Source organism: Cherax quadricarinatus, chromosome 20, assembly GCF_038502225.1.
Source record: "Cherax quadricarinatus isolate ZL_2023a chromosome 20, ASM3850222v1, whole genome shotgun sequence".
Classification (NCBI taxonomy): Eukaryota; Metazoa; Arthropoda; class Malacostraca; order Decapoda; family Parastacidae; genus Cherax; species Cherax quadricarinatus.
This window is the reverse complement of record NC_091311.1, coordinates 33,901,983-33,927,417: the sequence shown is the minus strand read 5'-3', so window position 1 is coordinate 33,927,417 and position 25,435 is coordinate 33,901,983. Positions and strand designations below refer to the sequence as shown.

Sequence of the window (25,435 nt, the reverse complement as noted above, 5' to 3'; positions counted from 1 at the left end):
AAAAAAAATTTTTTTACCTTAAACATAGATTTACATGTGCAAAGGAATGAATATTACACATGACACTTACCTTTATTGAAGGCTTTTGTTGATGGATGGAAGAGGAGGAGGAGGGAAGAGGGAAGAGAGGTTATTGTTTGGAAGGGGAATCACCCTCAATAAGGACTCTAGGTAACAAGTCATTATCAAGGGTCACTTCCCTAGCCACTTTCCTAGCTTAAATATAGATTTACATGCAGAATAGAATGACAAATGCATATAAAACACTAATAAAATGTATAAATGAACATTTAACATCACATTTACCTTTATTGAAAAGACTTCTTGGTGTATGGCGGACCGGGCAGAGGGGAAGAGGGAGACGGCGAGTTTATTGTTGGTGAATATGACACTAATATCAACTTTATGGCTTATTTATCTATCACAATTCAACAGATATGACATAAGAACATAAGAATGTGGAACACTGCAGAAGGCCTACTGGCCCATGCGAGGCAGGTCCTTATCAAAACGACCTCTACCTAAAGCTACCCCAAGAAATAACTCCCGTACCCAATGACACCAGTCAAACCCAGCCCCTCCCACTCATATATTTGTCCAGTCTCTTCTTAAAGCTACCCAAGGTCCTAGCCTTTATCACCCCACTGGGAAGACTGTTCCACACATCTACAACTCTGTTAGAAAACCAGTACTTACCTATGTCCTTTCTAAATCTAAATTTATCCAACTTAAATCCATTATTTCTGGTTCTTACCTGGTTTGACACCCTCAGTACTTTATTAATATTTCCCTTGTTTATGCCCATCATCCACTTATACACTTCAATGATATCTCCCCTCATTCTACGCCTCTCCAGAGAGTGGAGATTTAAGGCTTTAAGTCAGTCTTCATCTATCATAATAAACAATATTAATAACATTGAAACATGACATGTACTCTAGAATGAATAAAATAAGTCATTGTGTGTAATGACAGGTGTTGTGTTGTTGGGTGTATAAGGGCCACTGAGAGAATAAGCCATACATAATGTTGGTGAATGCTGCAGCTGAATCACTGAATACGGCACCCTCTATCACCATCACAAGCCCTACCACCCTCTACCACCATCACAACTGCTACCACCCTCTACTACCACCACTTCGTTGAATTAAGACACATGTGCAACTCTTGGGTATCTTTATTGAGGAAACGTTTCGCCACACAGTGGCTTCATCAGTCCATACAAAGGAGAAACTTGATGAACAGGAGGAGAATGAGGTAATCAGTCCCTCAGCCTTGAGTCGATGTGATCAGTCCATCAATCTTGAATAGAATATGGCATATGAGCGGAGAAGCAGCTTATAAACCGTAGACAGGTGAGGGGCAGCAGTCATAAGTGGTGTCACATTTGTCCAATGTGGAAGTAGGTCATGCCCAAGGGTTAGGCAAGTGAAGAATTCCCAAGTACAGTGGACCCCCGGATAACGATATTATTTCAATCCAGAAATCTGTTTGGGTGCCGTTATAGACCGAATTTGTTCCCATAAGATATATTGTGAATTAGATTAGTCTGTTTCAGACCCGCAAAAATACACTTACATAATTGGTCGAGTTGGGAGCTGATCGTTATGTGGGGGTCCACTGTATTAAGATCCCAAGAAGTTGCAGTGTCTGACAGGATTGTAGATGAATGGTTCAGAGAACCGACATGTTGTTGAATTAGACACATGTGCAACTCTTGGGTATCTTTATTGAGGAAACGTTTCACCACACAGTGGCTTCATCAGTCCATACAAAGGACTGCTACCTACGACTGCTGCCCCTCACCTGTCTACGGTTTATAAGCTGCTTCTCCGCTCATATGCCGTATTCTATTCAAGATTGATGGACTGACCACATCGACTCAAGGCTGAGGGACTGATTACCTCATTCTCCTCCTGTTCTTCAAGTTTCTCCTTTGTATGGACTGATGAAGCCACTGTGTGGCGAAACGTTTCCTCAATAAAGATACCCAAGAGTTGCACATGTGTCTAATTCAACAACATGTCGGTTCTCTGAACCATTCATCTACCACCACTTTCATATTTTTCTACAAACTTTTTCTTGAATATCATGTTTCTCACATTCTTTATCAGAGGGCTGGCACTAGAAGCTTTCTTTGGGCCCATGGTGACTTATTTAGCAGTCACACACAATAAACAAGTGGCAAAAACAATGGATTATTATGAAATGTTTCGTATGACCTGGCAGGATATGTTGACTCACTATGAAACAACACTACACTGGCTGGAAATGGTGTGGGAGGTGGCTTTGTCTGTGTGCTGGGCACTGGACAGGTTCTGTACAATCTATGAAAACGGAGCCAAAACATCGATGAAAAAAGTTGACCAAAACTGAAATCGGCGAATAATGGAGATCAACGAAAATGGAGGGTCCACTGTAATACATATTTTAAGAAAAGAGGATAAATAAGTATACAGGATATGATATGGGGTGTAATGACAGTACACCTACCATCCGACTTATGACCTGCTCGACATACGACCATTCGACTTACGATCGTGTTTTCTATGCCAAATTTCTGGGAAATAAACAACTGTTTGTGTTGTACACAGTGTTTATCCTAAACCTTTCAGTATAAAATACAGTACTAACAGCATAAAAAGTAAAGTAAAAAGTAAAATACCAAAATAAAACAATAAAATAAAATCATTACAAAAATGTGATGTTGATATTCAGTAGTAATTTTCGACTTATGTCCATTCCGACTTACGACTGGTTTGTCGAAACCGAACTCGGTCGTAAGTCGGATGGTACCTGTGCTTTGTTGTACTACGTATTGGTAGATGAAAGAGTGTTGGGTAGACTTTAGGGTGTGCATGTTTATTGTTTATAGAGGGGCCACAGACATATCAAATCATTTTTTAGTTGTAGCTACAATGAGAGTAAAAGATAGAGGGGATACAAAGAGAATGGCATGAGCAAGTAAGAGAGAAGTGAAGGTTTATAAACTAGAGGAGGAGGCAGTTAAGGTAAGATATAAACAACTATTGGAAGGAGAATGGTGTAGTGAGAGTATAGGCAATGAGGTTGAAGAGGTATGGGATAGATTAACCCTTTGACTGTCGCGGCCGTATATATACGTCTTATGAGGTACCGTGTTTGACGTATATATACTCATAAATTCTAGCGGCTTCAAATCAAGCAGGAGAAAGCTGGTAGGCCCACATGTGAGAGAATGGGTCTGTGTGGGCAGTGTGCACCATATAAAAAAAAAATCCTGGAGCACGCAGTGCATAATGAGAAAGAAAAAACTCCGACCTTTTTTTTTTTAATTAAAATGCCGAATTTGTGGTCTATTTTCGTATAGTATTTATGGTTGTATTCTCGTTTTCTTGATCTTATTTGATAGAATGGAAAACATATTATAGAAATAGAGGTGATTTTGATTGATTTTACTATAAAAAGAACCTAGAAATGGAGCTCAAAGTTTGGGAAATGTTTGATTTTTGCCAATGTTCAAAAGTAAACAAATGATGCCATTGTCCAATAAATGTCAGCCATTCTAATATGCAGTCATGAATGGGTTGATGTTATTTATACAATTATTACAGTATGGCAGTAGTTAAGTCTTCTGTTTTTTGTTTGAATAAAAATTCAAAATAGAAAGCAAGAGTAATATCAGAGGGGCCTGGAGACATGACTGATGAGCAAAGAAAATGTTATTTTAGAGCCAGGAATGTCTGCATTGTTCATTCTGGTCCTTATTTTGAAATTGTCATATTTTTTTAGTTTTCGTGAAATTGGCCAAATTGCAAATTTCTGACCACATTATTAGGTAGTTGAAATCGGTAAATGGGCAATTTCTTGTACTCAATTGATAGAAAAAATGGAGTTCTAAAGAAATAGCTATGAGTTTGGGAGGCTGGAACAATGGAATTAGCCGAAAATAGGGCTCAACGTGGGCAAAATTGCCGATTTGTAAACAGCGCCGATGTCACTAACTTCGCGAGAGCATAATTCCGTCAGTTTTCCATCAAATTTCGTTTTTTTTTGGTGTCATTACAATCGGGAAAAGATTCTCTATCATTTCATAAGAAAAAATAATTTTTTTTGTTTTAAATTTTGCGACACCAGGAGACACCTCAGGATTGGGGGTTGCGACAGTCAAAGGGTTAAAGAATGTGGTGTTAGAGTGTTCAGCAAAAGTGTGTGGTTACAGGAAAGTGGGTGCAGGAGGGAAGAAAAGCGGTTGGTGGAATGATGAGATAAAGAGAGTAGTAAGAGAAAAATAGCATAAGAGAGGTTTTTACAAAGTAGAAGTGATATAAGGAGGGAGGAGTATATGGAGTGAAAAAAAGAGGTTAAGAGATTAGTGACGGAATATAAAAGGAGAGCAAATAAGAGTGGGTGAGATGCTATCAATAAATTTTGCCGAGAATAAGAAAAAGTCTTGGAGTGAGATTATTAAGTTACAAAAGCCTAGGAAATGAATGGATATGGCAGTTAAAAATAGGAAAGAAGAGTTATTAGATGGAGAATTGGAAGTTCGGGAAAATGGAGGGAATATTTTGAGGAACTGTTAAATGTTGTTGAAGGTAGAGAAGCTGTGATTTCATGCATTGGACAGGGAGGTATAACATTTTGTAGAAATGAAGAAGAGTCAATTGTGAGGGTGGGGGAGGTGTGTGAAGCAGTCAAAAATAAAAAAAATATGCCAATTTAAAACAGGGTGCAGAATGAACAATGTAGATATTCCTGGCACTAAAACATTTCGTCTCCTATATTACACTTGCTTTCTATTTGAATTTTTATTCATACAGATAATAAAGATTTACTGTTATGCAGGCTACTGTATTATTGGAAATGTATAAATAATGTCAGCGCATTTATGAACATGCATTAGCCCAACCAGTTGGACCCGAATTGGATGAGTGATGTAATTTGTGTCCTCTGGAATAACAGCAGAAATTGAACATTTCTGCTACTTTGAACTCATTTTCAAGCAATTTTCAGTCCTGTAATATATTGTCAATTCTATCAAATGATACCAAGAAACTGAAAATACAGTGGAACCTTGACTTAAGGGTTTAATCCATTCCGTGACCTAGCTCGTAACTCAATTTACTCATATATCTAATCAATTTTCCTTATTTAAATTACAGTAGTCCCTCAATTATCGTCCTTAATCCGTTCATGGAAGTGGGACTATTACCGAAATGGACAATTTTCGAATAAATTTTCCCCATAAGAAATAATGTATTTTTTATTATTATTATTATTATCACACTGGCCGATTCCCACCAAGGCAGGGTGGCCCGAAAAAGAAAAACTTTCACCATCATTCACTCCATCACTGTCTTGCCAGAAGGGTGCTTTACACTACAGTTTTTAAACTGTAACATTAACACCCCTCCTTCAGAGTGCAGGCACTGTACTTCCCATCTCCAGGACTCAAGTCCAGCCTGCCGGTTTCCCTGAACCCCTTCATAAATGTTACTTTGCTTACACTCCAACAGCATGTCAAGTATTAAAAACCATTTGTCTCCATTCACTCCTATCAAACACGCTCACGCATGCCTGCTGGAAGTCCAAGCCCCTCGCACACAAAACCTCCTTTACCCCCTCCCTCCAACCTTTCCTAGGCCGACCCCTACCCCGCCTTCCTTCCACTACAGACTGATACACTCTTGAAGTCATTCTGTTTCGCTCCACTCTTTCTACATGTCTGAACCACCTCAACAACCCTTCCTCAGCCCTCTGGACAACAGTTTTGGTAATCCCGCACCTCCTCCTAACTTCCAAACTACGAATTCTCTGCATTATATTCACACCACACATTGCCCTCAGACATGACATCTCCACTGCCTCCAGCCTTCTCCTTGCTGCAACATTCATCACCCATGCTTCACACCCATATAAGAGCGTTGGTAAAACTATACTCTCATACATTCCCCTCTTTGCCTCCAAGGACAAAGTTCTTTGTCTCCACAGACTCCTAAGTGCACCACTCACCCTTTTCCCCTCATCAATTCTATGATAAGAACATAAGAACATAAGAACATAACGAAGGAACACTGCAGAAGGCCTACTGGCCCATGCGAGGCAGGTCCAAGTCTCCTACCGGCTTAAGCCAATGCACCCAACCTAGTCAGGTCAGGTCACATTGACTTAAGGGAGGAACACGGCAACCGACCTGTTAGCACAAGCTATCAGGTCTAACTCACACCCACCCACATCTACTCATGTATTTATCCAACCTATTTTTAAAGCTACACAACGTTCTGGCCTCTATAACGGTACTTGGGATGATTCACCTCATCTTTCATAGACCCATCCACTGACACGTCCACTCCCAAATACAGTGGACCCTCGACCAGCGATGGCATCGATTAACGATAAATCTGACTAGCGATACATTTTATCGCAAAAATTTTGCCTCGATTAGCGCTAAAAAACTCGACCAACACTATTCCTTCCGTCTGAGACGCGTCCACTTCTGGCCAGTGTTTACAAGCCAGCCAGCCAGCCACTGCGGTCGCTTCCAAGCATACAATTGGAACATTTCATATTATCACAGCCTTTTTAGTGATTGCACCTGCAAAATAAGTCACCATGGGCCCCAAGAAAGCTTCTAGTGCCAACCCTACAGCAAAAAGGGTGAGAATTACTATGGATATGAAGAAAGAGATCATTGCTAAGTATGAAAGTGGAGTGCATGTCTCCGAGCTGGCCAGGCTGTACACAAAACCCCAATCAACCATCGCTACTATTGTGGCCAAGAAAACGGCAATCAAGGAAGCTATTCTTGCCAAAGGTGCAACTATGTTTTCGAAACTGAGATCGCAAGTGATAGAAGATGTTGAGAGACTGTTATTGGTATGGATAAGCGAAAAACAGATAGCAGGAGATAGCATCTCTCAAGCGATCATATGTGAAAAGGCTAGGAAGTTGCATGACGATTTAATTAGAAAAATGCCAGCAACTAGTGGTGATGTGAGTGAATTTAAAGCCAGCAAAGGTTGGTTTGAGAGATCTAAGAATCGTAGTGGCATACATAGTGTGATAAGGCATGGTGAGGCTGCCAGTTTGGACCAAAAAGCAGCTGAAAAATATGTGCAGGAATTCAAGGAGTACATAGACAGTGAAGGACTGAAACCTGAACAAGTGTTTAACCCTTTGAGGGTTTTGGTCGTACTAGTACGTCTTACGCGTAGGGGTTTTTGACGTACTAGTACTCATAAATTCTAGCGGCCTCAAATCTAGTGGGAGAAAGCTGGTAGGCCTTCATATGAAAGAATGGGTCTATGTGGTCAGTGTGCACAGTCTAAAAAAAATCCTGCAGCACACAGTGCATAATGAGAAAAAAAAAAACTTTGACCATTTTTTTTTAATAAATCAGCGACTTTGCAGTGTATTTTCGTATGGTATTTATTGTTGTATTCTAGTTTTCTTGGTCTCATTTTATAGAATGGAAGACATATTACAGAAATTGAGATGATTTTGACTGGTTTTACAATGAAAGGTGCCTTGAAATTGAGCTCAAAGTAGCAGAAATGTTCGATTTTTACCAAACTTCAAAAGTAAACAAATCGTGCCAAGCGTGCAATACACGTCAACTGGTGAGTCTAATATTCTTTTACAAGTGCACCAATAATATTTATACCATTTTTTACACTAATGCAGTAGTCTGCATAACAGTAAATCTTATATTTTTTGTGAGAATAAAAATTCAAAGTAGAAAGCAAAAGAATATAAGAGGGCCCTTGAGACGTGACTAATGACTAGAGGAAATGTCATTTTAGTGCCAGGAATGTCTTTCTTGTTTATTCTGACCCTATTAGGAAATTGGCATCTTTTGAAATTTGTGTGAAATTGGCAAAATTGCTAAATTCTGACCACTGTACTGGATAGTTGAATTTATAAATGGGTGGTTTCTTGCACCCATTCGATAGAAAAAATGGAGTTCTAGCGAAATATTCATGTTTTTTGTCGACTAGTACAGTGAAATTGGCCGAAAATGGGGCTCAAAGTAGGCAAAATCGCCGATGCGTAAACATCGCCAAGACCGCTAACTTTGCGAGAGCATAATTCCGTAAGTTTTCTATCAAATTTCAAACTTTTGGTGTCTTTATGATCGGGAAAAGATTCTCTATCTTTTCATAAGAGAAAATAATTTTTTTTTTTTTTTAAATTTGGCCGACCCTGAGAACGAGTTTCGGAGAGGGCCTGTCGACCCTCAAAGGGTTAATGGTGACACTGACAATGTTGTGAAACACGTTAGGAATGTCATAAAGGAACGGGAGGTACAGGCCTCTATGGGCAGATATGTTGTGCGACAGAGGTCCAGTGACTCTCAAGCTGGCCCTAGTGGCATTAAAAGAAGGGAAGTAACCCCAAAAAAGGACTTGCCACCTCAAGTCCTAATGGAAGGGGATTCCCCTTCTAAACACTAAGACCATCAACACACTCCCCTCTTCCCATCCCATCAATCATCACCAGATCTTCAATAAAGGTAAGTGTCATGTAACTGTGCATGTCTTCTTCAGTTTGTGTGTATTAAAATTAATATTTCACGTGTTAAAATTTTTTTTTTTCAATACTTTTGGGTGTCTTGCACGTATTAATTTGATTTCCATTATTTCTTATGGGGAAAATTAACTTGACTAACGATTATTTTGACTAACGATGAGCTCTCAGGAACGGATTAATAGCGTTAGTCGAGGGTCCACTGTATCTGAATACATTCACCTCCTCCATACTCTCTCCCTCCAATCTGATATCCAATCTTTCATCACCTAATCTTTTTGTTATCCTCATAACCTTACTCTTTCCTGTATTCACCTTTAATTTTCTTCTTTTGCACACCCTACCAAATTCATCCACCAATCTCTGCAACTTCTCTTCAGAATCTCCCAAGAGCACAGTGTCATCAGCAAAGAGCAACTGTGACAACTCCCACTTTATGTGTGATTCTTTATCTTTTAACTCCACGCCTCTTGCCAAGACCCTCGCATTTACTTCTCTTACAACCCCATCTATAAATATATTAAACAACCACGGTGACATCACACATCCTTGTCTAAGGCCTACTTTTACTGGGAAATAATTTCCCTCTTTCCTACATACTCTAACTTGAGCCTCACTATCCTCGTAAAAACTCTACACTGCTTTCAGTAACCTACCTCCTACACCATACACCTGCAACATCTGCCATATTGCCCCCCTATCCACCCTGTCATACGCCTTTTCCAAATTCATAAATGCCACAAAGACCTCTTTAGCCTTATCTAAATACTGTTCACTTATATGTTTCACTGTAAACACCTGGTCCACACACCCCCTACCTTTCCTAAAGCCTCCTTGTTCATCTGCTATCCTATTCTCCGTCTTACTCTTAATTCTTTTAATAATAACTCTACCATACACTTTACCAGGTATACTCAACAGATTTATCCCCCTATAATTTTTGCACTCTCTTTTATCCCCTTTGCCTTTATACAAAGGAACTATGCATGCTCTCTGCCAATCCCTAGGTACCTTACCCTCTTCCATACATTTATTAAATAATTGCACCAACCTCTCCAAAACTATATCCCCACCTGCTTTTAACATTTCTATCTTTATCCCATCAATCCCGGCTGCCTTACCCCCTTTCATTTTACCTACTGCCTCACGAACTTCCCCCACACTCACAACTGGCTCTTCCTCACTCCTACAAGATGTTATTCCTCCTTGCCCTATACACGAAATCACAGCTTCCCTATCTTCATCAACATTTAACAATTCCTCAAAATATTCCCTCCATCTTCCCAATACCTCTAACTCTCCATTTAATAACTCTCCTCTCCTATTTTTAACTGACAAATCCATTTGTTCTCTAGGCTTTCTTAACTTGTTAATCTCACTCCAAAACTTTTTCTTATTTTCAACAAAATTTGTTGATAACATCTCACCCACTCTCTCATTTGCTCTCTTTTTACATTGCTTCACCACTCTCTGAACCTCTCTCTTTTTCTTCATATACCCTTCCCTCCTTGCATCACTTCTACTTTGTAAAAATTTCTCATATGCTAACTTTTTCTCCCTTACTACTCTCTTTACATCATCATTCCACCAATCGCTTCTCTTCTCTCCCGCACCCACTTTCCTGTAACCACAAACTTCTGCTGAACACTCTAACACTACATTTTTAAACCTATCCCATACCTCTTCGGCCCCATTGCCTATGCTCTCATTAACCCATATATCCTCCAGTAGCTGTTTATATCTTACCCTAACTGCCTCCTCTTTTAGTTTATAAACCTTCACCTCTCTCTTCCCTGATGCTTCTATTCTCCTTGTATCCCATCTACCTTTTACTCCCAGTGTAGCTACAACTAGAAAGTGATCTGATATATCTGTGGCCCCTCTATAAACATGTACATCCTGAAGTCTACTCAACAGTCTTTTATCTACCAATACGTAATCCAACAAACTACTGTCATTTCGCCCTACATCATATCTTGTATACTTATTTATCCTCTTTTTCTTAAAATATGTATTACCTATAACTAAACCCCTTTCTATACAAAGTTCAATCAAAGGGCTCCCATTATCATTTACACCTGGCACCCCAAACTTACCTACCACACCCTCTCTAAAAGTTTCTCCTACTTTAGCATTCAGGTCCCCTACCACAATTACTCTCTCACTTGGTTCAAAAACTCCTATACATTCGCTTAACATCTCCCAAAATCTCTCTCTCTCCTCTGCATTCCTCTCTTCTCCAGGTCCATACACGCTTATTATGACCCACTTCTTCGCATCCAACCTTTACTTTAATCCACATAATTCTTGAATTTACTCATTCATATTCTCTTTTCTCCTTCCATAACTGATCATTCAACATTACTGCTACCCCTTCCTTTGCTCTAACTCTCTTGGATACTCCAGATTTAATCCCATTTATTTCCCCCCACTGAAACTCCCCTACACCCTTCAGCTTTGTTTCGCTTAGGGCCAGGACATCTAACTTCTTTTCATTCATAACATCAGCAATCATCTGTTTCTTGTCATCTGCACTACATCCACGCACATTCAAGCATCCCAGTTTTATAAAGTTTTAATGTAAATCCAATTAATTCGTTCCAGACACCCAGAAGTATCAACAACAATTTTTTTTTTTTACCTAAAAGATAGATTTACATGCACAAAAGAATGAACATTCAACATGACAGTTACCTTTATTGAAGGCTATTGTTGATGAATGGAAGAGAGGTTATTTGGAAGGGGAATCCCCCTCCATAAGGACTCTAGGGCACTAATAAAATGTATAAATGAACATTGGTAATAGGGGTAGTTGATGAGTGGAATGGTCTGCCTAGTAGGGTGATCGAAGCTAAAACATTGGGTAGTTTCAAATTTAGGTTGGATAAATACACGAGTGAGAGGGGTTGGGTTTGAGTTGGACTTGCACCTGAGCTTATTGCTTGGGTAGCATTTGTTCTGTTAGTGGGTTGGATTTGTGAAGGACCGGCCTAGTATGGGCCAACAGTCTTATTGCAGTGTTCCTCCTTTCTTATGTTCTAAAAGCTATGGCTTGGGTAGTTTCAAATTTAGGTTGGATAAATACACAAGTGAGAGGGGTTGGAGTTGAGTCGGACTTGCACCTGAGGTTATTGCTTGGGTAGCATTTGTTCTGTTAGTGGGTTGGATTTGTGAAGGACCGGCCTACTATGGGCCAGCAGGCCTGTTGCAGTGTTCCTACTTTCTTAAGTTCTTATGTTCTTATTTAACATCACACTTACCAGTAGGGTGATCGAGGCTAAGACCTTTGGTAGCTTTAAGAAGAGATTGGACAAATATATGAGTGGGAGGAGCTAAGTTTGATTTGTGTCAATGAGTACGGGAGTAAATTCTTGGGTAGCTTTGGGTAGAGGTCATTTTGATAAGGACCTGCCTTATATGTGCCAGTAGACCTGCAGTGTTCCTCCATTGTTATGTTCTTAGTGGGAAGGATTGTAAAGGATCTGCCTAGTATGGGCCAGCAGGCCTACTGCAGTGTTCCTCCTTTCTTATGTTCTTATTGAAGACTTGTTTGTGTGAGGGAGGGATGGCAAGTTTATTGTTGGAGAATATGACACTAATATCAACTCTATGGCTTATTTATCTATCACAATTCAACTGATATGACATAATAAGCAATATTAATAACATAGAAACATGGAATATACTCTAGAATGAGTAAAATAAGTCATTACACGAGAAGTGTTGTGTTGTGTTGTTGTTGGGTATATAAGGGCCACTGAGAGTAAGCCGTCCATAATGGTGGTGAAGCAGCAGCTGAGGCGGTGGTGTTTTCTGTAGCCCTATATAACTCCAGCAACATTAGAGGAGTTGGTAGAATCGCTGAATCACTAAAGAAGGAACCCTCTACCACCATCACTATGACCTTCTACCACTATTACAAATGACATAATAAACAATATACAGTGGTCCCTCATTTTTCATTAATAACCCTTTGACTGTTGCAACCCTCAATCCTGAGGTGTCTCCTGGTGTCGCAAAATTTCAAAAAAAAAATTATTTTTTCTTATGAAATGATAGAGAATCTTTTCCTGATTGTAAAGACACCAAAAAAACGAAATTTGGTGGAAAACTGACGGGATTACGGTCTCGCTAAGTTAGCGACCTCGGCGATATTTACAAATCGGCGATTTCGCCCACTTTGAGCCCTATTTTCGGCTAATTCCATTATTCCAGTCAACCAAACTCATAGCTATTTCTTCAGAACTCCATTTTTTCCATCGATTGAGTATAAGAAACTGCCCATTTACCGATTTCAACTACCCAAAAACATGGTCAGAAAGTTGCAATTTGGCCAATTTCACGAAAATTAAAAAATATAACAATTTCAAAATAAGGACCAGAATGAACAATGCAGACATTCCTGGCTCTAAAATAACATTTTCTTTGTTCATCAGTCATGTCTCCAGGCCCCTGTGATATTACTCTTGCTTTTTATTTTGAAATTTTATTCAAACAAAAAATAGAAGATTTACTGTTATGCAGACTACTGCAATACTGTAATAATTGTAAAAATTACATCAACCCATTCATGACTGCATATTAGAATGGCTATTTGGACATTTATTGGACAATGACATCATTTGTTTACTTTTGAACATCGGCAAAAATCAAACATTTCCCATACTTTGTGCTCCATTTCCAGGTTCTTTTTATAGTAAAATTAATCAAAATCACCTCTATTTCTATAATATAGTTTCCATTCTATCAAATGAGACCAAGAAAACGAGAATACAACCACAAATACTATACGAAAATAGACCACAAAGTCGGCATTTTAATTAAAAAAAAACAGTCAGAGTTTTTTTTTTCTCATTATGCGCTGCGTGCTCCAGGATTTTTTTTATATGGTGCACACTGACTACACAGACCCATTCTCTCACATGTGGGCCTACCAGCTTTCTCCTGCCTGATTTGAAGCCGCTAGAATTTATGAGTATATATACGTCAAACACGGTACCTCGTAAACGTATATATACGGCCGCGACAGTCAAAGGGTTAATCCATTCCAGAGAGTGTGACTATTATCGAAATTGACGATTTGCGAAACCATTTTCCCCACAAGAAACAACGTAAATACAATTAATCCGTTCCAGACACCCAGAAGTATTAAAACAAAAGTTTCTTACATGAAATATAAATGTACATACACAGAAAACAATGAGACATGAAGTATGAAACATTAACAGCATAACATTAACCTTTATTGGCAAATCTTGTTAGTATATGGATGACTGGAAGTAGGGAGGGGTTGGATTAATTACTGTTTGAAAGGAGAATACCCTTCCACAAAAACTTCAAGTAACAAGTCCTTTTTCAGGGTTACTTCCCTTCTTTGTTTATTAATGCCACTAGGACCAACTTGAGTCACTGCACACTTGTGACACTAAATAATTGTCCATAGAGCTCTGTTTCTGGCGTCTCTTTAAAATTTCCCTAAAATGAGATAAGGCTTTGTCATTGTACATGTTGTCGACACGGCTTGCAACAGCATTGTCATGGTGATGTTTCTACACAGATCTTTCCATCCTACTCCAAATTGCACAATTCTCCTTAATTTTTGAAGAAGGCACCTTCGTCCATCTCTCTCCCTCCTCCTCTGAAGCAACGTGCTGAGCTGTGGTCTGTTGCTGTTCCAGCTGAAGCTCTTGCAGCTCTTTGGTGGTTAGCTCTTCGTTGTGGTCCTCCACCAACTCTTCCACATCCTCCAAACCACATCCAGCCCCATGGAACTCCCCAATGCCACAACAGATTCCACAACTGGCAAAGGGTCCTCAGGGTCAGCCCCAAACCCTCCAAAATTCCTCTTCTGGACACAATCTGGACACAGATTTCTCCAAGCAGAGTTCAAGGTCCTGGAAGTCACTCCCTCCCAAGCCTTACCTATAAGGCTTATGCATTGGAGGATACTGAAGTGATCTTTCCAAAACTCTCTTAGGGTCAGTTGAGTGTCTGAGGTCACATGAAAGCATCTTTGAAACATTGCTTTGGTGTAGAGTTTTTTAAACTTTGAAATGATCTGCTGGTCCATGGGCAGGAGAAGAGGAGTGGTATTATAGGGAAGAACTTCACCATGATGAAACCAAACTCCTCTACAATTAGGCCATCCAAATTTGGAGGATGAGCAGGTACATTGTCCAGTAGCAGGAGGCACTTGAGTTCAAATTTATTTTCCAGGAGGTATTTCTTCATCCTGGGGCCAAACACTTCATTGAACCAATCAAGGAAAATGTCCCTCGTGATGCATGCCTTATTATTAGCTTTCCAAAACATGCACAATTTACTCTTGATAACATTGTTTTTCTTGAACGCTCTGGGACTTTCAGAGTGATGCACTAGTAATGGCTTCACTTTGAAATCCCCACTAGCATCACTACAAAACATGAGAGTTAGCCTGTCTTTCATGGGCTTGTGTCCTGGAAGTGCCTTTTCCTCCTGAGTAATGTAGGTCCTCCTTGGCATTTTCTTCCAAAAGAGGCCTGTTTCGTCACATTTGAACACTTGTTGAGGTTTGAATTGTTCGGTCTATGGACTCCTTGAATTCACTTACGATTTTTTCAGCTACATTTTTGTCAGAACTGGCACCCTCCCCATGTGTTATCACATTGAGTATGCCACTACATTTCTTAAATCTCTCAAACCAGCCTTTGCTGGCCTTAAAATCACAAATATCAGTACTCGTTGCAGGCAATTTTTTTACGAGATCATCATGTAACTGCCTTGCCTTTTCACAAATAATCGACTGCATAAGACTGTCTCCTGCTAATTGTTTCTCGGTGATCCACACCAATAATAACTTCTCAACATTTTTGAGTACTTGCGATCTCATTTTTGTGAGCATATTTACCCCCTTTGCAGCGGCAGCTTCCTTTATTTATTTATTTATTTGAACATGATACAGAGATGTACAAAGGAATACAGTAATTAAGTGTAACTTGCCAAAGCCCATTGTATGCAGAGCATTATGGGCAGGCTTAAAGTTAACTTAAGATTAATTAAGCAGTGATATATTCAGTGGTAATACATTATTGTAAACAGATTACAATTAAGCACAAATGAGTATTACAAAGACAAGTCATATGGTCATTTATTGTGTTGCTGTGCATTCAGTAGAATGGAGTATTCAGTTAGGTAATGTAATAAAAAATAACAAAGTTTGATTGGGTCATAGGTTAAACATTTATGAGATACAGTTATGAGAAACATTTGTGAGATACAATTTATGAGATGCAGTACAATTATTCAGTATTTATTTAGTTGTGGGTGAGTAAGTTATTTTTGAGAAGAGACTTGAATTTATAAACAGACTGTGTTTCTTTTATATTCACAGGTAATGAATTCCAGATTTTAGGGCCTTTTATGTGCATTGAGTTTTTGCATAGCATGAGATGGACACGAGGAACATCAAAGAGTGATCTGTGCCTTGTGTTATGGTCATGTGTTCTGTTGAGGTTGGTAAGGAGACGTTTGAGGGGAGGGTTTATATCCGAGTTAAGTGTTCTATGTATGTAGTAGGTGCAGTAATAAGTATGGATGTTTTGTATTGTGAGTAGGTTTAGAGTTTTGAATATTGGTGGAGTGTGCTGCCTGTAGTGGGAATTTGTTATTCTGACTGCAGCCTTTTGTTGGGTAATTAGTGGTCTGAGATGGTTTAATGTTGTAGATCCCCATGCACAAATTCCATGCATGCCTTATTATTAACTTTCCAAAACATGCACAATTTACTCTTGATAACATTATTTTTCTTGAACGCTCTGGGACTTTCAGAGTGATGCACTAGTAATGGCTTCACTTTGAAATCCCCACTAGCATCACTACAAAACATGAGAGTTAGCCTGTCTTTCATAGGCTTGTGTTCTGGGAGTGCCTTTTCCTTGTGAGTAACGTAGGTCCTGTTTGGCATTTTCTTCCAGAACAGTCCTGTTTCGTCACAATTGAACACTTGTTGGGGTTGGAATTTTTTAACCTCGCCATGCCTTATCACACTGTGTTTGCCACTGTGATTTTAAATTTCTCAAACCAACCTTTGTTGGCCTTAAATTCACCAATATGAGCACTAGTTCCAGGCATTTTTTCCTGTTTACCTGGGTGTTAGTCGACTGGTGTGGGTTGCACCCTGGGGACAAGATTAAGGACCCCAATGGAAATAAGTTAGACAGTCCTCGATGATGCACTGACTTTCTTGGGTTGCCCTGGGTGGTTAACCCTCAGGGGTTAATTGTTTCTCATTGATCCACACCAACAACAGTCTCTCCACATCTTTGAGTAGTATTTGTGATTTCTGTTTGGTAAGCACATTTGCATCATTTGCAACAACAGCTTCCTTGATTGCCTTTTTCTTGGCCAAGATAGTAGTGATGGTTCTATGGGGTTTGTTATACAACCTGGCCAGCCCAGAGACATGCACTCCACTTTCGTATTTTGCGATGAATTCTAAAGTGTTTCTCACCCTCTTTATGAAAGGGCTGGCACTAGAAACTTTCTTTGGCTTATTTACCAGTTACAAGCACTGACAACAATGGAATAATAAAAAATGTATCGCATATATACATAGAATCGTCCTCACTGGCTTGTAAACAATGGCACACTATCCGGGCTGCTCATGGCACACGGACACATTCAGGACGAATGACTTTAGCAGAGTTCTTTGTCATTAGCCGAGCCAATATTTTGATGTAATAACGTTACTTAATCTGAATTTTACGTAATCTGATGACATTTTAATCTGGGGGTCCACTGTACTCTAGAATGAATAAAATAGGCCATAATATGGTGACAGAGGCAGCAGCGGAAGCATCCGCCATTTCCTGTCCATCTTTGACTATAGTATCTTCCCATGCTCTTGTTGTAGGAGAAAATAGAGTATTTGTGAGGATAACTGCAGAAATATCATATATAAAAACATAATAAATCATAATACACTACAGAATGTAGAGAAATATTAAACTGTTTATATAAAATATATACTTACACACTTGGAACAGAGATGGTGGGGGAGGTTGAGGGTGGGGAGGCTGAGGGTATGGCGTATGATGTCAGTGGCCCGGTAAACCTCCAACAACATCATTGTTTTGTTTGGTCCCTGAATTTAACTGATGCAATTTGTTTTGTTTAATCACTGAAAATAACTGATACAACTTTAGTATCTACATATCGTTGATGTACTAAGCTGTTATTGCCTGGCTAAGTCCATGGAAATCATCATTTTTTTCTTCTCAGCACTGTCCTTTGCACTTATTTTATTAGGACCCATGGTTAGAGAAAAAGAAATTTAGCCAAATGACTCTTAAAAAAAATGCAAGCAAGCATGAGAGAACTGCTTCCTTAGCAATGTAAACATGTGTACTGCTTACCGGATGTTTTGGCATCAGCTGTGCCAACTAGCGGCAACATTCTGAATTATTATTACATATTATTATTATTATTATTATTATTATTATTATTATTATTATTATTATTATTACAGTGGAACCTCAAAAATCGAACTTAATCCGTTCCAGGAGCTAGTTCTAAATTTGAAAAGTCTGAAATTCGAAGCAATATTTCCCATAAGAAATAATGGAAATACAATTAATCCGTTCCCAAACTCCAAAAATATTCACAAAAAAAAAATACATTTTATAGAGATTAATTACAGTTATACATACAACAAATGCTCTAGTCTTTAATTATGTATAGTAATATAAAATAACATTTTTACTTACCTTTATTGAAGATTGGTGATGGCATCTGGAAGATAGGGAGGAGGAGAGAGGGAGTTGGGGTTATTGTTTGGAAGGAGAATCCCCCTCCATGAGGACTTCCGGTATCAAAGCCCTCTCTGGGGTTGCTTCCCTTCTCTGTATTTTAATGCCACTAGGACCAGCTTGTGAGTCATTGGACCCCAGTCTCACAAAATAGCTGTCTCCAGTCCTCTGTTTCTGTCTCATAAAATAACTATCCACAGTCGTCTGTTTCTGTCTCACAAAATAACTGTCCACAATTGTCTGTTTGTCTCACAAAGTAACTCCACAGTCGTCTGTTTCTGTCTCGCAAAATAACTGTCCACAGTCGTCTGTTTCTGTCTAGCAAAATAACTGTCCACAATCGTCTGTTTGTCTCGCAAAATAACTCCACAGTCATCTTTTTCTGTTTCACAAAATAACTCCACAGTCGTCTGTTTCTGTCTCACAAAATAACTGTCCACAATCGTCTGTTTGTCTCACAAAATAACTCCACAGTCGTCTGTTTCTGTCTCACAAAATAACTCCACAGTTGTCTGTTTCTGTCTCACAAAATAACTCCACAGTTGTCTGTTTCTGTCTCACAAAATAACTCCACAGTCGTCTGTTTCTGTCTCACAAAATACAGGAGGGCCCCGCTTTATGGCGTTTCACTTTACGGCGTTCTGCTAATATGGTCATTTCAAATTATGACCAAAACTCGCTATACGGCTCCCCCCACTTGACTTTCTAATACGGTCACCGTGCCCCACCCTGTTTGTTTACATTCTCTGTGAGCTCAGTAAGCACTAAGTCTCTCCATTTTGTCTGGAAACTCCAAAATTTCAAATGTTTTTAAAAGTTATTTCATATTTTATATATACTCTGATAATTATACTTATGTATACCTGTACCTAAATAAATTTACATACTGTGCTGGCATGCAGGTACACATTAAAATCGGTAAGTGTCTTATGTCTCCAGACGTCATATTAGTAATGATAATAATAATCATCGAGTCATTTAAATGTCGTATATTACGTTAATATACACATTTTCATTAATCCATCTATGATATTTTTTTCAAAATTATATAATAAACACGATGCATAACATATAAATAAGATAAATACACCCCACAGTAGAATAAATAAACATAAATGTGAGATGTGGTAGCAGACGACTTGCACAAGTGACGCCATATTAGAAATGATAATAATAATAATAACAATACTCACCGAGTCTCATTAAATGTCGTATATTACGTTAATATACACATTTTCATTAATCCATCCATGATATTTTTTTCAAAATTATATAATAAACACGATACATAACGATACATAACATAAAAAGATGATAAATACACCCCACAATAGAATAAATAAACATAAATATAAGATGTGGGAGCCAGATAACTTGTACAAGTGATGGCAAGAATAACATTTTCTCTAATCTAACATAAGAGAAAATGTGTTACTGGGGGTAACTGTAGAAAATTATTCCTTTCGTATGTATGTAAGTAAGTTTATTCAGGTATACACAAATACAGTTACATAGATTATCATACATAACAACATATGTGTAGAGAACCTAGGATAACCCAAAAAAGTCAGTGTGACTTATTTCCATTGCCTTCACTCAGAGCTTCATTTCTTCTCAAAATGATGTTACATGAGAATGGGAGTGTTCTTCTTTATTAATTTTACCGTATCAATGTAGAGACAACCTGTACACAATGTAACTTGTACACAAACCAGACGTGTACACTTCGTTTGTTTACAAAACTTACGTTCGCCTGGTTTGTTTACATAACTCTGCGCCTGTCCCCTCTCATGTACTCATTCTTTCTCTCTCTCATTTATTCGTTTTATCTCATTTACTTACTCCTGACCCTACATTAAGACTACAAATATTTTAAGGTAAGTAATGAGTGAACTGTATATACATTTTATCGCTCTGGGATGCTTAAATATCATAGAATAGTATGTGTGGGTGGGGTGGCCTGGTATGGTAGCCTGGCTGACTACCATACGTACCACACTTGATTTTTTACAATAAATACTACTCATCTCACCCTATATTTTAAGGTAAGTAATGAGTGAACTGTATATACATTTTATCGCTCTGGGATGCTTAAATATCATAGAATAGTATGTGTGGGTGGGGTGGCCTGGTAAGGTAGCCTGGCTGATTACCATACATACCACACTTGATTTCTTACAATAAATACTACTTGTCTCACCCTAGATTAAGACTATAAATATTTTAAGGTAAGTAATGAGTGCACTATGTGTGTATTGTACTTTTTTATTGTTTTTTGATGCCTGGTTCTATTGCTAACTTAATATATGTTAGTGTAAACTTGTTATCTAGTGTTTGTATGCATTTATAAGTGGAAAAAAAGGGTGTTCCACTTTACGGCGGTTTCCGCTTTACGGTGGTAGCCTGGAACCTAACCTGCCGTATAAGTGGGGCCCTGCTGTAACTGTCCACAGTCCTCTGTACATCCTGGCAAGCTCAACAAGTCTCACTCCAATCTCATACTTCTGTATTATTTCCTTCTTCACATCTATGGTGTTTCTCACTTTCTTTATCACAGGGGTACCGCTAGCAAGTTTCTTTGGGTCCATGGCAGCTTATTTCATAACCCCACAAGCACTAAACACAATTAAATAATCGTAAAATGTGTGAATGAGATCGCAGGTTAGTGTTCACTTAAGCATAAACAAAGCTAGACTGCTCACAGCGCCTGCGCAAGGACGCGGACAGAGCGGGCCAGCGGACAGGTCCCGTACCCAGCGGTCCGAAAATAGGGGCGCATTTGATAATAGGGACACAGTTTGTCCGAAAAAATGGTCTTATTTTTGAAACGTTCGATATGTGATACGTTCGATTTTTGAGGTTCCACTGTATTATTATTATTATTAATTTAGGGAGCTGAAGGTCTTTCGTTATAATAATAATAATAATAATAATAATAATAATAATAATAATAATAATAATAACAATAATAATAATACTAAATATTATTAATTTAGAGAACCGGTCACAGATTCAGTTCCCTAGATCAAGAGCCCCTCACCAGAATCAAGTAACCTTGATGCTGGTGAGGGGCTCTTGTTCTAGGGAATTAGATCTGTGCTCTCATTACCTAAATTAACAAAAATACTAACAATAATACAGTGGACCCCTGGATAACATAATTAATCTGTTCTAGAGAGAGAGTGTCTTATACCAAATCTGACTTAATTCCAATTACAGTGGACCCTCAGGTAACGACATTAATCTGTAATTCTGTAACGGTACGCAGGAGTTTGTTCCAATCATCCACAACTCTATTACCAAACCAATGCTTTCCTATATCCATCCTGAATCTTAAGTTTTCCAACTTAAAGCCATTGCTGTGAATCCTGTCTGGGTAAAATATTTTTACCATGCTATTTACATCCCCTTTATTTATTCCTGTCTTCCATTTATACACCACAATCAAATCCCACTAACTCTACGCCTTTCTAGAGAGTGCAGATTCAGGGCCTTCAGTCTATCCTCGTAGGAAAGATTTCTGATACGTGGGATCAACTTTGTCATCCTCTTTTGTACGTTTTCCAGATCATTTACGTATATCTATTCTGTAATGCAGTGACCAAAACTGTGCAGCATAATCTAGATGAGGCCTAACCAAGGATATATAGAGTTGAAGAACAACCTGAGGACTCCTATTATTTATGCTTCTCGATATGAAGTCAAGGATTCTGTTCGCTTTATTGCGAACACTTATGTACTGTTGTCTTGGTTTTAGATTACTGCTAACCAGAACTCCCAAATCCTTTTTGTAGTCCATAATAGTATTAAGATCTATATTATTTAGTTTATATGTGGCATAGTTATTTACATGTCCAATGTTTAGAAATTTGCATTTGTCTATGTTAAACTGCATCTGCCACTTCTCCAACCACTGCATCAGTCTATTCAAATCTTCCTGGAGTGCTCTAATGTCCTCGTCAGAATGAATTAATCGACCTATTTTGGTGTCATCGGCAAACTTGCTAAAGTTGCTATTTATTCCTCATCTATGTCGTTTATGTAGACTGTGAACAACAAGGGGGCCCAACACTGACCCCTGTGGAACACCGCTCGTGACGCTTCCCCACTCTGATTTCTCCCCATTTATACAAACTCTCTGTTGCCTATTTGACAACCATGCCTCTATCCAGGAAAAAATTTCTCTTATTCCATGTGCCTTAATTTTCCTCAGTAGTCTCTGATGTGGGACTCTGTCGAAAGCTTTACTGAAGTCCATATATGCAGTATCATATTCATTACCACGATCTACTCCCTCAAATACCGTAGTAAAAAAAGTTAATAAATTCGTAATGATTTTGACTGGTTTCAGGACTTGAAGTAGCTTGAAATTGAGCTCAAATTAGCGGAAATATTCAATTTTTGCTGATATTCCAGAGTTAACAGTTCACATCCCTCATCCAATATGCAAATGTGCGCTGACATTAATTATTTATACAATTATTACAATAATGCATAACAGTAAATCTTTTAGTTTTTTTGTGTGAATAATTATTCAAAATGGAATTCATGTGTGAAGTCTTAGAATGTAACTGATGAACAGAGTAATTGTTATTTTAGTGCTTGGAATGCCTGCATTGTTCATTCTGGAGCCTATTTTGAAATTGGTGTATTTTCAGAGTTGTGTGAAATTAGCCAAATTACCAATTTCTGATCACTTTATTGGGTAGTTGAAATAGTTGATTAGAAAGTTTCTTGTGCTCAGTCAATAGAATTGAAGACATATTAGCAAAATAGCTAAGAATTTGGTGGACTGGAAAAATGTAATTGGCCCAGAATAGGACTCGAAGTATGCGAAATTTCCGATGCATAAACATTGCTGACAGCAAAATTTGCGAAAGCGTTATTTCACCAGTTTTTCATAAAATTTTGTACGTTTTGTTTTATTACCTTCAGGAAAGATTCTCTACAATTTTATAAGGAAAAAAATTTTTTTTTTTTATTTTTAAATTCTTGGACCCTGTGGACACTTCAGATTGGGGGTTTGAACCCTGAAAGGGTTACGCTACTCTCCCCTTCTTTGGATAAAATCTGAATGCCTCCTATTCCCCAGGCACTGTATAACACCCATAGGTTTAATTCTACTTCATAAATATAATTAATAATTTGCTTGAAATTTTGGAGAGAGTTTCTTTTATTCAAGATTGTTTTGCAGCACTTTGCATGGAAGATACACTACATTTTCTTCTAATTACTCTTTTCCAGGGTTATATGCGGGTCCGGGAACGTCAGGGTCTTTAGGGCAGCAACATGAATCTTCTCAAGGTAAGTGTTGCAAATGAATTTTTCAATAAATTGCATACATGCTTTTAATGAGACATAGTCATATTTTCAGTGTGTTTCTTCTCTTTCTCTGGATAATCCCTAAATACAATACAGTAGGACCTCTGTATTCGCAGGTCCGGTATCGGCAGTTTCGGTTATCTGCGGTTTACCATGGCCCAAAAATAACCCTTAATATTTCGTAATGATGGCCTCAAAGTGCAAAAGTAGTGATGGTGGAAGCTCTTCAAAGCATAAGAGTAGCCGTAAAGGGCTACCTATCAGCAAAAAAGTGATTCTCCACTTATTGTGTGTAATTTATCAATTAATCTTGATAATAAGGATGTATTCACTACTATCCATGGTTTTGGTATCCACAGCAGGTATTTGGAACTTATCCCCCATGGATATAGGGGTCCTACTGTACAGTAGTACTTCTCTCTTTAATTGAGATGTTGTAGCTGTACTAAATTTTGTTTTTACCACAGCTGTTTCTCATCAGGATTTGGTAGCAGAAGAAGGAAACACATTCACTATCACTCATTCAGTTACTATCTTCTAAGAAATGCATGGACATCATAATTCAAATGACCCTATGAACTGCAATGTTCTCACCCATCCTTCACAGTGCATGCACTGTATAGTATCTCAAATTACAGCGTGGGTGTCTGGGAAAATGGGATTCGGTTAATGGGATTTTTTGATCAAAGGATTTTTGTCAATCCCTATTTACTGTGTTTCTGGCCACAAGATGGAGCAGTATACTTACCCTTGTATAATCAGAGTTTTGCATAAGATGAGGAAGGGGGTACTACATCTAACTTTCAACAAGGGCATACATGGTGGTGATACTATTATCATTGTTTTCATAGACTGGGTCAGGAGATTTCAGGAAAAATTTAATGTTGAAGGCCCATGTAAGGGCTAGAGTCTGTCATGTTTGACCATGTGGACAGTTTTTCACAAGCAGAGAAAGACTTCTGAGAGAGTTCACATCATCATAACTGCCACATTTCTTTAGATAAGGAATTCAGTTCATATTTCCAGGATTTGGTTATAACACTGGTTTACGACCCATTCCATGCAAATCTAGTGGCCCTTCCTCTTGGAATTGGGCTGCATGAAAGCCTGATTGATTTTAGGAATGATTCAGTGACCAAAGATAAGTTCATCGAGATAAAATTTTCCAATTTCTGGTGTGGAAGGGTGGGAATAAACCCTTTGCTAGCTTCTCTGCCTGTCAGGACACTCATGCTGTTCTGTCACTCTGGCTCTTTGAAATAAGATTCTTCTCTTTCTCTGTCTCTTAAACCCAAAACCCAGGGTTCAGCTAAGTGTTGAGCAGAATTGTCATTGTGCTTTTCAAAAATTAAATCTGGCATAGACTTGGGTAGATTCTTAACTGCCATGTGCTCAGAAAGGAATGTGAATCAAGAAGGAAAGGAAATGGTATGTTGTAAATATTTTTTTTCTCTATTTGTGCTACTTCTGTACTTGTATTCCTATGTACAATACATTTATGTTTTACATCTTTTGAGTTTGACCATATAAAGCATTGCATGACAGAAAAGAATAAGTGCCAGATTCAAAGAGTGGGTAAAAATGCTGATATGGGGTAGATCAAAGCTATGAATCTCACATTACCATACTTTATGGTGCTCTGAGCCTAACTTAAGGTTGCAGCTGACAATACGTACCTGCACATTCCCACAAACCGACAAAACATTGAGGAATCAATTCATTCACTATGACTTTGGCTGGGGTGGCACCTGTTCTTTTCTTCTACTCAACTCCTTACTTATCAAGTTGAAATTCATCCATGAATGCATATGAAATTATGT

The 25,435-nt window shown here is 38.4% G+C and overlaps 1 protein-coding gene across 7 annotated transcripts in view; it reads left to right on the top strand.

Moving 5' to 3' along the window:
- The window catches only part of LOC128700474 (protein abrupt), a 411,962-nt gene that overhangs the window by 55,594 nt on the left and 330,933 nt on the right, over positions 1-25,435 (top strand). For all 7 annotated transcript variants that reach the window (XR_011392222.1, XM_070086924.1, XM_070086922.1 and 4 more), the window contains exon 5: positions 23,538-23,597. Coding sequence is in view for 6 of the 7 variants with exons in the window: in XM_070086924.1 (XP_069943025.1) it covers positions 23,538-23,597 (60 nt within the window). In the remaining variant the exon portion in view is untranslated. The remainder of the gene's footprint in view (positions 1-23,537; positions 23,598-25,435) is intronic.